A 16,891-nucleotide genomic window follows, 5' to 3' on the forward strand; every position below is an offset into this window, starting at 1 on the left:
TTTTATTGTTAAAATGAAATAGTTTTATTTATGAGATAATGAAACCAAAGCATTTTATAAGAATACAATATGAAGCAAAAAATAATTGTGAATGTCCAAAAAAAAGCCACTTATTTCAAAAATTGTTAATAAGTTTCTCTGAATATTAGGTTACAATATATGAACTGCTACAATTGCTATAGTAATTTAATATTTATGTTTGATAAAAAGGTCCATGGAATTCAACACTCTCTAATCTTTCTGTAAGTAAACATCTTATGCCCCATTCTGCCATGATTCACCAATTTCTATCAACATCTTTTGGTAAACATCCATATAATTTTGACAATTTACAATTTTTTTTGAACAGTTATTAAACTATAAGGAAATCTTCTAGCTTCATGAATGTATGTATTATACAACAAGGAAATATTACTAAGCTATTATGCTGTATGTAAAAACCTAACACTCCACCTATAGCCATATCCTTCCCCTGTGGTCTCTGATACATACATGTACTTAATATACAGTGTTATAATACTGTAATATAAACAAACAGTTTCCTTGTTCTTTCTGAATCTATAGATTTGTGATGTTAAACACTTTCAGTATACATGTAAAAATCTAGGTAAAACCTTAATACTTCAACCCAAACAAATGGCCTGAATGAAGGCTATTCCAGTAAAATCTATATGAAGGGGGTGGAATGCCACTAATTTTTAGACACCCAAAAGAAAAATCACCACTACTGAGAAAAAAAAGTTTTTAGCCAACACATCCCCCGCACCAGCAAAAACAAACAAAACAGCTATAATAATGTTGGTCTGTTATGAGTAAGTGATTATTGATGCAATCTTCACTTATTTCCATGGGTATTTCTAGTACGAGAAAAGAGGGGTTGGGGATTGAGGGAATTTGGGCCGCAACAATGTCTTTCATGTTTTTCTTTACAAGAAACAAAATATCCATAATCAATTCTTGTAATCATTTGTCACAATTGTATAAGCATTATATTGCTTTTAATTATAACATCACTACTTCATAAATCACATAGTTATTTAAGTCTCTGATTCAACATAATATTAATTCCACATATTCTTCTAGAATTTTCTCTGCCTCCAATCAAAGAGAGAAAAGCATAATGTATATCTTACTTTTTAATAGTACCATTTATCGTAAACAAAAATTAAATGGGCATTCCACCTTCATCAAATAAATTTTACTGGAATAGTATGATATTAAAACCATACAAACGTATGCTTGCACATCAGTAGATAAATGCTTGTAGACTTCTAGATTTTGAATAAATCGATCATTTAAAAGATTTGTGTTATAAAGCCTTTGACCAAATTTTATATCAGGGATTTTCATTTTTAAAATAGAGTAACACATGTACATGTATATCTCCAATGTGCCTGTGCTTGAATAAAAAAGGATACAAAATTAACATATTTTCTTTACTGTAACTGAAATGTGTATAAATCCTGGTTATAAATCCATTCTAGTGGCCTGTCTGGCTCTGATAATTTGTGTTAATATAGCCTGATAATTACTTACAGGACGATCATAAAGATATTCCTAATATGCATAACAGTACATATCAAAATACAGACATGCTAACTCATAAAGTAATTATAGATAAACAAAGAATTAACAGTAGAAAATGAACAAAGATTACAAAGTAATTTAACTGCTACTTGTCTTCCTAACCTGTCTTGAGATCTGCTTCTGTTGGGATGTGGGGGTAACCCTTAGCTGGTAAATGTAAAATTTTATATGGAATGCACATAATTCACATTCCTTTGTAAATACAACACATGAACTTCCAAAATGTTAAAAATCATGGGTTGGAATCCTGGACATCTGTATCTGTGTACTGACAATAGACAACAGATTTAACTGGTCCTCCTATAGGATACCCTCACTACTATAAATATTTTCAAGAGGATGCCCTCCCTACTATAAATACTTCCAAGAGGATACCCTCACTACCATAAATATCTCCAAAAGGATGCCCTCCCTACTATAAATACCTCCAAGAGGCCTACCTACTGTAAATATCTCCAAGGGGATCCTCTACCTACTGTAAATATCTCAAGGGGATCCTCTACCTACTGTAAATACATGTACCTCTAAGAGAATCCCCTTACTTCTACAGTGAAAACTGTCTCATCAGACACCTGTGTAATCTGTTTCACTGTGAATTCTGACCTTCATTTCAATCTTATTTTACTATTAATCTATAGTCTTTACACTGTGTAATCTGACACACTGCCTATACCAAATGCATGTTGGATTAGACAGGTTTCACTGTATTAATATCTCCAAGAGGATCCTGCTCTATGTATACACAGTCAAACCTCATTATCTAGAACTTGACTGGACCTAGATTAAACTTAGCTGCTTAATGTAGCCCTCCCCCGATTTTTTTTTTGTTATGCAGGACATGAATTGATCCAAAAATATACAGAACAATCCGTATATCGGTTATTTTTCGTGTATGTCAACATCACAACTTGAATTTATCAGCCATGCTACTGACCTTGATCGATTTTATTTTGGGACAGCCAATGAGAATTCGGGATCTAGGGGAGCGGATCTGTATGGATTTCCCTTATTATAAGCATAAATATCACTGTTTATGAAAAAAATATCACATGGAATGTTTTTATTTATCGATGTATAGTGATATCATACAACACAAACATTTATCAACACCGACATTTACATTATCAAGTGATTCTAAATTTCAAGCGCAAGTCTCCTTACATCACGCGAGAACTGTCATGGCAGCTGAGGAGAACAACTGGAAAACACGCAGATTTATTTTACTTGGGCTATGATGTTGATAGTGAATAAAAATTCCGTCTTATTGGAAGTAAGTTAAATGCAAAAACAATTTATTTTGCCTGCAGTTGCCCATATCTAAAAAATATGTTTGCACCATTATGGAGATGCAGTGGAATTGTAGCCCTCTCCTGAAAATATCAGATTAAAAAAATCGGAGAGGGCTACATTATTGCAGCTAGATTAAACTTTGAGATATCTAAGGATTCAAGATGATGAGGTTAAAAACATAAATAAAAGTAGTTGGGACTGCCAAATCACTTCAACATGTCCTATGTATTTGAAATACGAATGTCTGCGACAACAATTTCAAATGCATCTTACAGGATGCCCTCACTACTATAAATATCTCCATGGGGATCCCCACCTAATATATAGATCTCCAAGAGGATCCCCTTACTACTATAAATACCCCCAACAGGACCCCTACAACTATACCTCCAAGAGGATCCCCTACTACTACTGTATACAGGGAAATTTTCGCCCCCGTTTTATTTTCGCCCTAGTCGCAATTGGGCAAATTTGAAACAGGCGAATTCAAAGAAAACAGCATTATCTCTTAAACAGAACTGTGTCAATGCAAATTCAAAACAGGGCAAAAGTGTTTGCTGGTACAAAAGGGCAAAAATAAGATGGGGTGAAAATAACTCTGTATACAATAAAATACTTCCAAGAGGATCCCCTTATAATACCTCCAAGGGATCCCCTTATTACTATTTATAAATACCTCCAACAGGATCCTCTACTACTATAATACCTCCAAGAGGTTCCCCTTACCACTATGAATAATTCAAGTCATAAAGAGTATCTCATTACACACTAAGGTGAGTACTTACAACAGGGAACAGAATGGAGTAGCTGGAAGTTTGTCTATAGATACAGGGACTACTTACATCAGGGAACAGAATGGAGTAGCTGGAAGTTTGTCTATAGATACAGGGACTACTTACATCAGGGAACAGAATGGAGTAGCTGGAAGTTTGTCTATAGATACAGGGACTACTTACATCAGGGAACAGAATGGAGTAGCTGGAAGTTTGTCTATAGATACAGGGACTACTTACATCAGGGAAAAGAATGGAGTAGCTGGAAGTTTGTCTATAGATACAGGGACTACTTACATCAGGGAACAGAATGGAGTAGCTGGAAGTTTGTCTATAGATACAGGGACTACTTACATCAGGGAAAAGAATGGAGTAGGTGGAAGTTTGTCTATAGATACAGGGACTACTTACATCAGGGAAAAGAATGGAGTAGCTGGAAGTTTGTCTATAGATACAGGGACTACTTACATCAGGGAACAGAATGGAGTAGCTGGAAGTTTGTCTATAGATACAGGGACTACTTACATCAGGGAACAGAATGGAGTAGCTGGGAGGAAGTTTGTCTACAGATACAGGGACTACTTACATCAGGGAACAGAGTAGCTGGGATGAAGTTTGTCTATAGATAGAGGGACTACTTACATCAGGGAACAGAGTAGCTGCAAGGAAGTTTGTCTATAGATAGAGGGACTACTTACATCAGGGAAAAGAATGGAGTAGCTGGAAGTTTGTCTACAGATACAGGGACTACTTACATCAGGGAATGGAGTAGCTGAGAGGAAGTTTGTCTATAGACACACAATAAGGTGTATACTTATATCAGGGAACAGAATGGAATAGCTGGGAGGAAGTTTGTCTATAGACACACAATAAGGTGTATACTTACATCAGGGAACAGAATGGAATAGCTGGGAGGATGTTTTTCTATAGACACACAATAAGGTGTATACTTACATCAGGGAACAGGATGGAGTAGCTGGGAGGAAGTTTGTCCACGGATACAGGAATTGAGAAGTCATCAATCATTAGCTTCCCTTCCCGACAAAGGGGGAGCCACTGAAACAACAGTATCAGACTTGTCACAGCCAAGTTAACATTAGTCACAACCTTCTTAAATGGAATTCTCAAGTTTAATATTTATCAATTCAAAAATGTTTCAGTCACTTTGATATGCATGTTATTAATCAATTTCTGTATTTATTGTGTAGAACAGTATATTGAAGATGTTTTAATTATAAAGTAGGGATGTCAAATCGGTCAATATTTGATAATCGGTTACTCGGAAGTTTTTCCGATCGAGTACCCGGGTACTCAGTACATATAAAAATGTAAATACAAGTGTGTTATTTTTTTTTAGCCACGTTAAGCTCTGTTAAACCACAAAGCTGTTTTTATCACGTTAATAAATTTATACATATAAACATCGAGTCCAATGGGATTGATTTTTGGGTACTAAATTTATTTATCAAATAAACACAAAAGACACAATTAATACATCAAAAATTACAAATGATTTACAGTTCTTGTTTAGGATCTATTTCATCAACGCAAAAGGAGAACAGTCTTTTACGCAGGTTAGTGATGATAAGACTAGCCAAAGGGAAGGAACGGACGTTGTTTGGATCGCTAGTCTAAGCTGGTTGTTTCCCCTGTATAAACTTACTACACAAACTGACTTTCAACATTTTTTTGAATCTTTAATTATTTCTAAATTTTTCTTTTGAAGTAGGTAGCGGCATTTCTATGCATGTCCGATTTCGCTGCCAAATATTAACTAAATAATTTTAAAATGATTTGAAGATAATAGACCATACTTAATCGATGTTCACTGAAAGCAATCATTGAAGCCATTCAAAAATTAAGGACCACAATAGGTGAGAACAGCAGGTCACTAATTACTGTATATACACAGCCACAGGCAATAATGGGTGATTTACAGGTGTACATGACGACACAGTAATAACCGTATGCAGTTTTAAGTTATTTTTTTGATAATTTTTGATAAAAATATGTACTTTGAAATAAGAAAAAATACACTTCCGAGTAACCGAATACCATTTTTAGTATTCGATACTCGGACATTCGATCGAGTACCCGGTTAACCGGGTACTCGTTGACATCCCTATTATAAAGTGTTAATCTAAAATATCATTGTACTGTTTATTTGTAATGATAAAGTACAATTCATTTGATGTAGCTAAGCCTACAATCTACTTAATCTTAAACCAATAAACAGAGGTCACCACAAAATAAGAAACCTATGCCCCTTCTTGATTTTTTTTACCGTGTATCCCACGGGAACTTCGACAGGACCAGACTCGTTTTTCTTGGTCTGACAGCTGATGTGGTAGAAGGTAAAGAGAAGATGGTGGGCATCAGTCAGTTTAGCCGGGAGTTTGATCTTTATCTCCTCGTAGAAGTCTGGTGATTTATTGTGGTAGGTCACCGAAGTGTACGCTTCTTTGGACAACTCTGGACAGTTTGATTTCCCAAATATGGCCTTAAAAAAACATAACAACGTTCACTGACACTAATATGGAATGATAAAGAGATAATACAGTTCACAAACATTAGAACAACAGTCTTTCAGCATGATTTATTGTATCATACTTTTATATGTAAACAATGTACTTTCACATGCATCACACATGTACATGCATTACACTTCAACACCTTTTATAAGCAAGAAATAACTTGTTTGAACAACACTGTAGGACTTTGATCCCTAAAAAAATAAGTTCACTGAAATCTTAACTGTATCTTAAGGAAGCTCCAACATTACTGAAAAACATTTTTTTTTGGACTTTGAGATTATTTTGATGTGTGTGATTTGAGGTGTACATATTGAATTTATCTAGCTCACTTTCAACAAAGGGTACCTGCCATATTCCCCCAGGAAAAAAGTTCAGAGAGTGAATAAAAATAACTGTTGTTTACCTACACACAATTTTATCTACATGTTAATATTGTATTCAATTACTTTATGTTGGTCTAACAAAATGCTAATAATACTATTATCTCATTAACTGTAGATTTCCATTTATTTTATCTTACCTTTAAGGGCAGCTGATTCTAATTGCATAAAACTACCCAACAATTAGAGCTCTTCAGTGTGCAGTGTTTAGAGCTTCCTTAAAGCTTTGCTCTATAGATTACCTTGAGAGCACATCCCTCCTCCTCCCCTGACATGAACTGGACTTTGACAGCCAGATTCCTGGCAGATCCTTGTCTGTTACTGAAGTTCAAACTTCTTGGATAGATGTACAACAGATTCCTACAATAATTATATAGGTGTAAAAGTAATCACATTTCACAACCCACACACAGTTTTTTCCCATCCAAGAGTAAAATATTCCTAAGATTTATCTACATATACAATTGTACATCCATGCTATTAAAAAACTTGAAACTCTAGACATCACTAAGAGGCCAATGAGCCATTATGTTCACTCAAGTATGAGTTTCTTAAGCTATGGCCACTTTGGCCCCACCTGAAACTGCAATTACTTGTGTGATAAAAATTTTCCTCCTATAATCATTATCTTATTTATGTAACTTGTCTCCAAGAAATTCACATGTAATGAAGATACCTAAATGAACACAATATAAAATACAAATAGCAATAGGTCACCTGAGTGGCTTAGGTGACCCAAATAATTTGACATATATACTACAATGCTAGTTAAGTTAATCAGACCTGTATGATGTGTTAGGGTTGTAAATTTCACGAGAAGGAAACTCAAGGATCTCTCTTGTGGGTCGAGTTTTGTCGTCTGGGTAAGGCTCCACTTTGTAGAGTTCTGGGGTCAACATGTAGCGGGGTTCTTCAGGGCAGGGAGATATATCAAGCTTTAAGGTACCTGTTTAAGTTTAATGTAAGAAAATGATAAAGCCAATCATAAATTGAGCAGATACATGTAATTAAATCACTCTAGGCATTATTAGTAGTTTTCTATAAGAAATATTGCTATCTACTGCAGTCTATACACTGATACACTGTCAGATGGTGAAATTTACCAGGGATGCACTTGACTCTTTTGAGAACACTTGAAGGTCGTTTTAAATCAGCCAGAAATTTATACAGGTCTTCATCACTCAGTTTATCTCCTTCCTGAAAATAGAATTCATCAGAGATTTTGAGGCTTAGAAATAGAAACGGTCCTAGACATATATCGTAGTTAACAAAATGATTAAAACTAGACAGTAAACATAAATATTCCCTGCCCTAATGTACATGTTAATTTAATGTAATTTATATGTACCATCTGTAGCTCAAAGAAAGCTCACTTATCTGTTATAGTCATCCTATAGTGTTTTTACCTTTACCCTATCTACAAATATATTAATATCAGCTCTTACCCTATCTATATATACAACTGTATATTAATATCAGCTCTTACCCTATCTATATATACAACTGTATATTAATATCAGCTCTTACCCTATCTATATATACAACCCTATCTATATATACAACTGTATATTAATATCAGCTCTTACCCTATCTATATATACAACTGTACATTAATATCAGTTCTTATCCTATCTATATATATACAACTGTATATTAATATCAGCTATTACCTGTTTAAAGAAGCTGGACACGGTCAGAGTGACGGGTCTAAAATTATCCAGACTCGGACCATAATCATCTCCTGAGTACAGTCCTCTCCGTTCACTTCGACCCCGCTCCATTGATCCTCGTCTAGTGGAGGAAAACTCATCTTTATTTCTTCTGCGGAAACTGTCAAACTGACCCGGGACCCCTGAGACAGATCTCCTGTCTATAAATAGAATAAGAAAGATCCTGTTCTTCAGATTAAAAATACTACCACAAGTATTTATTCTTAAACTTTAAAAAATTCCCACAAAGACTAAACACAGAAATTTAGTTTTTGATAAACTTTTGAATAAATAGATTTTCATTTTTACCTACAGACATACTGTTCTTACCTAGACTGGCAGATCTAGAAGGTTCTTGTTCACAAGTTTTCTCTGAGTCCTGACCTCCTGTTGCCCCAGTAACAATGTTCATTAAATAGATAGCAGTCCAAGCAAATGGCATTCTGTACTTTCCAAGCCGATCACAAAACTGTGCAGCATTTGACCTCAAACGGTCCTCTTTTGCCTAATAAAATTGGGTGAATTGATTAATCCTTACGCCACATTATGTTTATTTAAAAATGCTGGTTAGCAAGAGTTGGGAGATATCAATTCAAACTTAAGTGGGCTTCATGATTTATACAGAAATTTCCAATATCATAACAAAGGTGGATACCTTGTCCTCTTTCATGTAAGGTTCTGCACATTCACTTATATCTCCCTGCTGTAACACTTTCTCCAACTGTGGGAATAATCAAACATAGCACATGTATATACATATACACTACAATTTATACACAAACAGTTTACACTTTCTCCAAATGTGGGAATAATCAAACATAGCACATGTACAAACATATACACTGTAACTTATACACAAACACATTATACACCCTAGCATTTTTTGTAAAAATTACTTCATGTACAACAAGAGTAAAGATTTCAAATTCTGATGTGTTACAAATTAGTTGTTAAGATCCTAATCTATTCAGTCTGTTCAGAGTTACTATGTATTCCATTGTTACTTACCCTGATAACAAGGAAGACGTCAGGAGAGGGATATGTGATACTGAAACATGCCGCTCGACTCATGGTGGACACGTCAGCCTGGTGGATGTGCATCATTATCATCTTCTTCTGTTCATCTTGATTCACGTCAAAGTAAAAGTTCTCAGATATCTGAAGTCACAAGGCACATGTTTATGTTTCTCAAGACATGATCTTATTACCCTTACATTTCTACACAGCCAACACCTTATTTTCTATAAGGAAATTTTACTCAAATTGTCTGCATGCACAGTACTTGACGTATCACACTTGGTCATACATACATAACATGATATAGTTACATTTGTAATAATCAAATACATATATAACATGATACAGAACTTTGTAATTATCGCATGCATACTTAACATGATACAGTTAAATTTGTGAAGTCAAAACATACCTTTTTCTTTTCTCTGGCATCATACAAAGCCATTGTAGCAAACAATGGTTCGAATTCCAATTCCATTCTAATGCAAAATAAGAATAAAATATTAAAGAAATGTAATAAGCCAAAACAAGGCACATTTTAAATAATGCCAGATAATTTTGTTCTGAATGCGTTTTGAAATATCTTACTTGAGTTGCAGACACTTAACAATGATTCTATGACCAAAGTGTTCCTGTGGGAAGGGCGGTGGTGGTCTTCTTTCTATCAGATCCTCCTATGTAATGGCACAAAGGTACAGGTAAAGACATAATTAAGTCAAATTCTGCCAGTAATGGACTAATAACACTGAACATATCAGTACATTAACACTGCTACATTCAAGAGTTCTAGAATTGAAATATACTGGGAAAAGGGGCAAAATTTGCTTCCTTAGAGTAAGAATTATCTTACAGATATTCCTAAATTTGCTTCCTTATCTTTAGAATTATCTTACAGATATTCATACTATCCCAAGCTGTATAACATTTGTTCTTTAAAACTTTGAGAGGAATAAAAATTCCCTGAAACTTTTAGGGATATGCACTATTCCCTTCGGTAAAGAATTATTGACTCGGGAATTTTGATGTACAGATACCTCATCTTCTCCAGGAAACAAGCTAAACAGTGTGTCCTCACGATTCTCCTGGCGACATTTCTTGTTGTCTGCATCGATCTGTTCGTAGGACACCTGGTCAAACAAGTGTGGGAGGAGCTGATCTCCCTGGGAGGATTTCAGGTCAAAGATACTGCTGGCCCAACTGCCCCGTGGGACAGAATTCATATGGATGGACTGTCGCTTGTTCACACCATCCTTAAAATTAAGAAAAGAGATGTGACTTTGAATTGTGTAGCAGAATTTTATATATTTTCATAAATATCATTAAATATTAGTATCTTATTTTAATATCACGATCTATTGTCACAGTGCGTCAAGTGGTTCATATCGCAATCTATTTATATATCCGTAATATTGTATACCCCTAGCGGTCACCTGTAATAACTGTTATTGATACAAACCTCTGAATTGTCCTCTTGTCCTTCCTCCATGTCGACCTCATACTCCTGTGGGACGGTGGCTTCCTGTCCCGTCAGCTTCTCCTTACTACACACGCTAGAGCTGTACCGGTGATAGCGACGCGTGATAACCGTGTAGTCCGCAGTATATCGCCGAGCCAGGTCAAACACAAACTCATCAGCGTCAGGACTAAGGAATCAAAAAAGAAATGTAACATTTGATCAACTACAAACTTGTCTATATATCAACTGGCTAGTGTATATTTGTTAGTTCATTACCCGAGTTCTGGTACAATGGGATTGACAGTCCGACATTTCCTAGGAACGCTGTGAACATCAACATCATCCTCAGGATACAAAATAAGATCCCTGAAGGGGTCACGCTCTACGGTACAAGAATTCTGGAGAACAAACTCCTCATAGTCTGGGGGATCTACTACATCAGTGAGGGGCACCTAAAGAAAAGCAGACTCCTCATGTAATTATTGATGTATTAACATTCTAGTATTAATGACAAAATCCTCATAAAATCTACTATATCTGTGCCCCTTTCATTTCCCTCAAATATCTCGCAAGATTATATCCCATGCTGCACCAAACATTGTTAGAAAAATTTAATTTTATTTTAAATTGCATTTGTCATATTTTACAACTGCAGACAATGATAAGGTCAAAACAGGTAAAAAATATAATCATAAACAAAATTTCACCTCACTTAGCACAAATACCCTATTACTGCATATGTTTGACAAGAAAGTTCCATACAATTTTTTTCTTAGGACCTATCTCAAGTGTATTGGTGCTACTGTTTGCTTTTTTTACATTATGTAAACAGAAGTCACATATCCGATTTGAAATTCTTGACCTTTAAAATGACATTTTCACTGAGGTCATAACCCTAGGACATATTTTTAAAAACAGCGCCAGGTAAACATCAGTACTTTGAACGAGATGTAAACGGTCAATAAAGGCATTATTTTTCTAAAAAATCAATTCTATACTTTACTGAAAGAAAAAAATATTCATAACTAACTGTATTTTAAATTTATTTACAAAACACACGCGATCGAATTAGGGTAACATTACTCATGGACCTATGAGTCTGAGGATAATTACTAATATGTTACATTGTAGTACATGTATTAGAACCAGAAACAACACAAAGACAATTAGCCCTTTCACGATAACTGCGGTTCTACTCTTTTGCAGGGCAAATTAATAACGTTTGGTGGAGTTTTTGTTGACAGATAATTAAATGACGTATTTTAAACAATTGCTTTTACATCATATTTCACCAAAATATATCATTTTGCCTTGCAAAAGAGCAGTACCGCAGTTATCATGAAACAGTCAATATATTAAGGTATCTACATACAAAAGATTTAACGTTACCTATTGCATAATAAAAAATAGGAAATCAACCTAATGGATTTAGGGAGTGGTTAAAATTTTTGTGTTCCATTATTTTACAAAGGGGTAGACTTACAGTGAGATTGAGACCACTGGCACATCTCGTGAGATCCGAAGTCGAGTAGATTGTAGAAGAAACCGCCTTCCTGACCTCGGCAGCTCCTTGTCTACAAAAATAAAGATAGCCTTGATAGATGATGCTGTGTTTTGTTTGTAAACATGGTAAACACATGCAGTCTTAAAAACAGTATAAAAAATCTACATAGGTACTAATTTATTCTATATTTTTAAAATTAAATTCCAATGATCCGGTTATATCATTATGTTTCCGAGCTATCTGATTATTTACTGTTGAAGGTAAAAATTCTTGGATGAAATATGAAACCAAAGTAACCCGATAAGCAGAGGAAATTCTAGTTATTTGCCAAACTATCTGTCCACTTTGATCTACAAGAAAACATGTAACACTATTTCATGGAAATCATGTTTCTCTAAATGTACACTTACTTATTCAGCTTTTGAGCAAAAGCTCTTTGTTGATTCGGCGCAGCCGACATGTTTGCCGTCTGCCGAATTACTCACTTCCTTACTTCATCAACACCGGCGGATCTAATGCGCGCGTCCTGTATGGTCGGCTTGCAAAATTGCTCACAAGCGCCCGACAATGTACAGATACTTAAATGCACCCTTTTCCTCTTTTGTGTGTTATTTATTTATTTAAATTATTTATTTTTGCATTAGATCTAATCAATATTATTTCGATTACAGGTGTTCCATCTTTCATTAAAAAAAACAAAATAAAAACAAAACATACACACGTGTACACACACCCTCACACACCCACACACACACACACACAAATCAAAACAGGAAAATAAAAAATAATAATGATAAAAACAAAACAAATAAATAAAAAAGGCTCATGGGCCACGCCGCTCGCCTGAGATCCCCCCTCCCCCTCCCCTAACATATTCCCAATTTTGATTGCCTATTGTGGTCGATCCTACATCTTACATCCGAGGGGGGGATGTGGTTTGAATAAACTTGAATAATTATCTACACTGTCTTTGAATGCATCTATATTAATAAATATGTCTAATCATGGCTTTGCTGTTCTTGAGAAGACGATTTTTCCTGTACGATATTCCTACGTTAATTTTTGATCGCCCATTGTTGCCCCACCTAACGCCTGGGGGTCTACACTACCTGATGATGCTTACATATATTTGTGACTAATCATGGATTTAAATTGTGCTGCTTTTGAAAAGAAGTTTTTTAAAAATATTATCCAATGTAATACTTTGAACGCCCATTGTGACCCCACAGTGGCTCTGTCCCAGGGGCCATGTTATGAACATACTTCAATCTTCAATCTACATTATCTGAGGATGCTTTCATATAAATATGACTTATCATGACTTTGCTGTTCTTGGGAAAATATTTAGATAATTTTTTCTTTCATACATTAGTGGTAAAACTTTGATCAACCATTAGGCCCCACCCTACACCCGGGTGTCATATGATTTGAACAAATTTGAATCTACACTTTCTTAGAATGCTTCCATATAAATGTGACTAATAATAGTTTTTCTGTTCTTAAGAAGTACAATTTTTAAAAAAGATTTTTCCCTATATGCCCATATAAAACTGTGATAGTCCACTGTGCCCCTACCCCCACCTCCCCCCCCCCATATCCTGGGGGTCATGATTTGAACAAATTTAAATCTCAACTATGTAATGAAGCTTTCACATAAGTTTCATCTTTTCTAGCCCAGTTGTTCTTTAGAAGAAGATGTTATTAAATTTTCCTTAAGGAAGCTCTACACACCAACAAAAAGTGCTTTTTGGACTAGGAGAAAATAAAGGTGTGCATATTGAGAGATTATTTAGTTCTTTTTCAACATAGGGTACCTGCCTTATTTCTGCGGGAAAAATGTTCAGAGACAATGGACTATTCGTGAGCAGAAATCACTGTTGTTTACTTACATTGGGAAATTAATGGAAATAATGAATTCAATTACTTATTCTTGGTCTTATACAATGCTACGAATATTTTAATCTATTACAAATTGTGTAATTAACTGTAAATAGCCAATTTTTCTATCTTACTTCCAAGGGCAGATCATTTTAACTGCATAAAACTAGTGTAGAACTCTTTTGTGTGCAGTGTTTAGAGCTTCCTTAATTCTTAATTATCTCCCCTTGAAAGTAAGCATTGCCCTTCTTTTGAACAAACTTGAATCCCCTTTACCCAAGGATGCTTTGTGGCAAGTTTGGTTGAAATTGGTCCATGCAGTGGTTCTTGGGAAGAAGCTAAATTAAAGGTGTAAAAAAAGTTTACATACGGACGGACAGACGGACGAAGGACAAAATGTGATCACAAAGGCGCCTTGAGCTTTCAGCTCAGATGAGATAAAAACAACTACCAATACTTAAAAAAAATAAACAAATAAAATAAGATTTAAAAAGCAAGAGACCCAAGGGACAAAATGCTCACCTGAGTCAATCAGCATATTTTTTTCTATAATTTTTATTATTATGTAAATCTTTGATCACCCATTGTGGCCCCAGCCACCTCCAGGGGTCATGATTTGAACAAAATTGATTCTATACTACCTGAGGATGCTTTCATAACAATATGACTAATCATGGCTTTGCTGTTATTGAGAAGACGATTTTTATAAAAGATTTTTTCCTACATATTCCTATGTAAAACTTTGATCCCCCATTGTGACCCATCCAACCTCTGGGGTCATGATTTGAACAACCTTGAATCTACACTATGTAAAGAAGTTTTCACATAAGTTTCAACTTTTTGGCCCAGTGGTTCTTGAAAAGAAGATTAAAAAAAAAATTAAAAAATACCACCAAATTTTTACTATTTCTTAATTATTTCCCCTTGAAAAAAGGAGTGGTCCTTCATTGGAAAAGATTTGAATCCTCTTCACTCATGGATATTTTTTTTTTCTTTTTGGCAAGTTTGGTTGAAATTGACCCGGTAATTCTGGAGAAGAAAAGTTTACAGCCGGACGACATATAAAATGTGATCAGAAAAGTTCACGCAAAGTTTTACAGTTCAGGTGAGCTAAAAAGGTAAAAGTCCAGACTCGAAAATCATTTAAGAAAAGGGGGAGGGGCTAGGGACTCTTCCGATATTTTTTCCTTAAATTGGATACATGAAAGTAGGAGGGTTCGACCATGCTGCAACAAAATATGGGAATGGGATGCAGGTTGTCAATACAAAAAAAATCCCTATTTAATAATTATTCAAATCAATTCTCGGACAGAATTGTGGACTAGCCATTTTGTTATTATATTTACATTGCCTTCCATAGCAAGAATGATGAGTAGATCAGCTTAATTAAGAAATTTTGCGGAAAGTCGCGGGACTGTATGTAGTTATTCTCGTATATGACAGTCATGTATACACGTGTATTTCTGCTGCTTTTGTAGTTTATAGGCTGGTTCGGGGGAGGGGGATCATAGCCTAAAAAACTATTTTGGGTCCTTTTGGAAAAGAACGACGATATAATTTGATTGCTTCAAAGTGTATACCATATAAGGAAATTGCTGAGTGTATGTTTAGTGATATGAGAAATATTTCCCGGTATGAAAAATATATCTTTCCCTAAAATATAAAACCCAGTGACTCCATCGTACTAAGGAGTACACTGCATTTATAAAGAATGTGTAAAATGTTTCGTTCCTTAGATTCATGATTTGAACACATATATACTTTTTCGTTCATTTACAGAACACAAAAAGTATTTTGTACTGAGAGGTTCCTGTACATGGTTTTTATTTTGTTATAAATACACCACAATTCAGGCGGAGTACGTCAAATGAATGCCCAGCTGTTAAACATTTCCCTATCAATTCAAATCTCTATAATCTGGCTTTGTTCATATTACATAAAAGTTAAAATATTCTTGATTTTGTTTTAGAATAAGAGAGGAATTAATGTGTGGGCGATTTATACCCTTGTACATGTATGTACATCCAATAATCCCCCCTCGGCTCTTCGGGAGGGGGTTAATTATATAGTGAGTTGCATTAATTTAGAGCACTTGTATATATACCAAGCAAAAAACAAACCCAGGCGCTAGTATATTCAACACGGGAAACTTAAATTTTAATCATTTCCAAAAAGGAAGATTAAAAAATTAAATTTCTTATATCTTTTGTGGGGGTAGTGGTATGTTGGGAGGGGAAATCACAGTTCAAATCAAACAAACATAAGCAGTGGCGGATCCAGGAATCTTGAAAGGGAGGGGCGACCAGTTTGGGGTCGGGGTAGTGGCCCACGGCCACACCAAAAAAAAAAAGAAAAAAAAGATTTATTATATCTTATGTATATTTTGGACACAAGGGGGGGGGGCCTCTAAATTTACCAGTGATAAGCTCACATAGCCAAATAATTTGGAGAGATTCGATGTATATATATATATATAAAAGAAACGTGTTCAAAATGGTAAGAAAAATGATTTACAGTTGACCTGAGAAATCTTTTGACACGCAAAAAAAGGAGGGGGCCATTGTCCAAACTCCAAAATTTTTAATTTGTTTGTGTGTGTGGGGGTGGGGTGGGGTTAGGGGTGGGGGGAGTAATCGAAGTGTTTGTTGAATTCGGTTAATAAAAATAAATGACGCAGTCGCACAAGATAAATGAAACACGACAAAGTAGGCCTATCGCTTGTTTATAAACGCTCGCCACTCTAGATCCGCTAAGAATGCAAAT

At 35.1% G+C, this 16,891-nt stretch overlaps 1 protein-coding gene across 2 annotated transcripts in view; it reads right to left on the reverse strand.

The window, feature by feature from the left end:
* Window positions 1–12,774, reverse strand: part of LOC133200874 (dedicator of cytokinesis protein 7-like) — a 39,392-nt gene extending 26,618 nt beyond the window's left edge. For both annotated transcript variants that reach the window (XM_061336694.1, XM_061336693.1), the window contains exons 1-16: window positions 12,661–12,774; window positions 12,230–12,320; window positions 11,023–11,198; window positions 10,747–10,933; window positions 10,325–10,540; window positions 9,879–9,964; window positions 9,703–9,769; window positions 9,282–9,431; window positions 8,929–8,994; window positions 8,604–8,778; window positions 8,235–8,434; window positions 7,668–7,761; window positions 7,348–7,510; window positions 6,807–6,924; window positions 5,935–6,150; window positions 4,605–4,706 (exon numbers count right to left, since the gene is read on the reverse strand). In XM_061336694.1, coding sequence (XP_061192678.1) covers window positions 4,605–4,706; window positions 5,935–6,150; window positions 6,807–6,924; window positions 7,348–7,510; window positions 7,668–7,761; window positions 8,235–8,434; window positions 8,604–8,778; window positions 8,929–8,994; window positions 9,282–9,431; window positions 9,703–9,769; window positions 9,879–9,964; window positions 10,325–10,540; window positions 10,747–10,933; window positions 11,023–11,198; window positions 12,230–12,320; window positions 12,661–12,710 — 2,157 coding nt within the window. In that variant the 5' untranslated portion in view covers window positions 12,711–12,774. The remainder of the gene's footprint in view (window positions 1–4,604; window positions 4,707–5,934; window positions 6,151–6,806; window positions 6,925–7,347; window positions 7,511–7,667; window positions 7,762–8,234; window positions 8,435–8,603; window positions 8,779–8,928; window positions 8,995–9,281; window positions 9,432–9,702; window positions 9,770–9,878; window positions 9,965–10,324; window positions 10,541–10,746; window positions 10,934–11,022; window positions 11,199–12,229; window positions 12,321–12,660) is intronic.
* Window positions 12,775–16,891: the final 4,117 nt, after the last annotated feature.

The sequence above is a fragment of the Saccostrea echinata genome, unplaced genomic scaffold (assembly GCF_033153115.1).
Source record: "Saccostrea echinata isolate AGI-Se365-2 ecotype Australia unplaced genomic scaffold, CSIRO_AGI_Sech_v1 ptg000041l, whole genome shotgun sequence".
Classification (NCBI taxonomy): domain Eukaryota; kingdom Metazoa; phylum Mollusca; class Bivalvia; order Ostreida; family Ostreidae; genus Saccostrea; species Saccostrea echinata.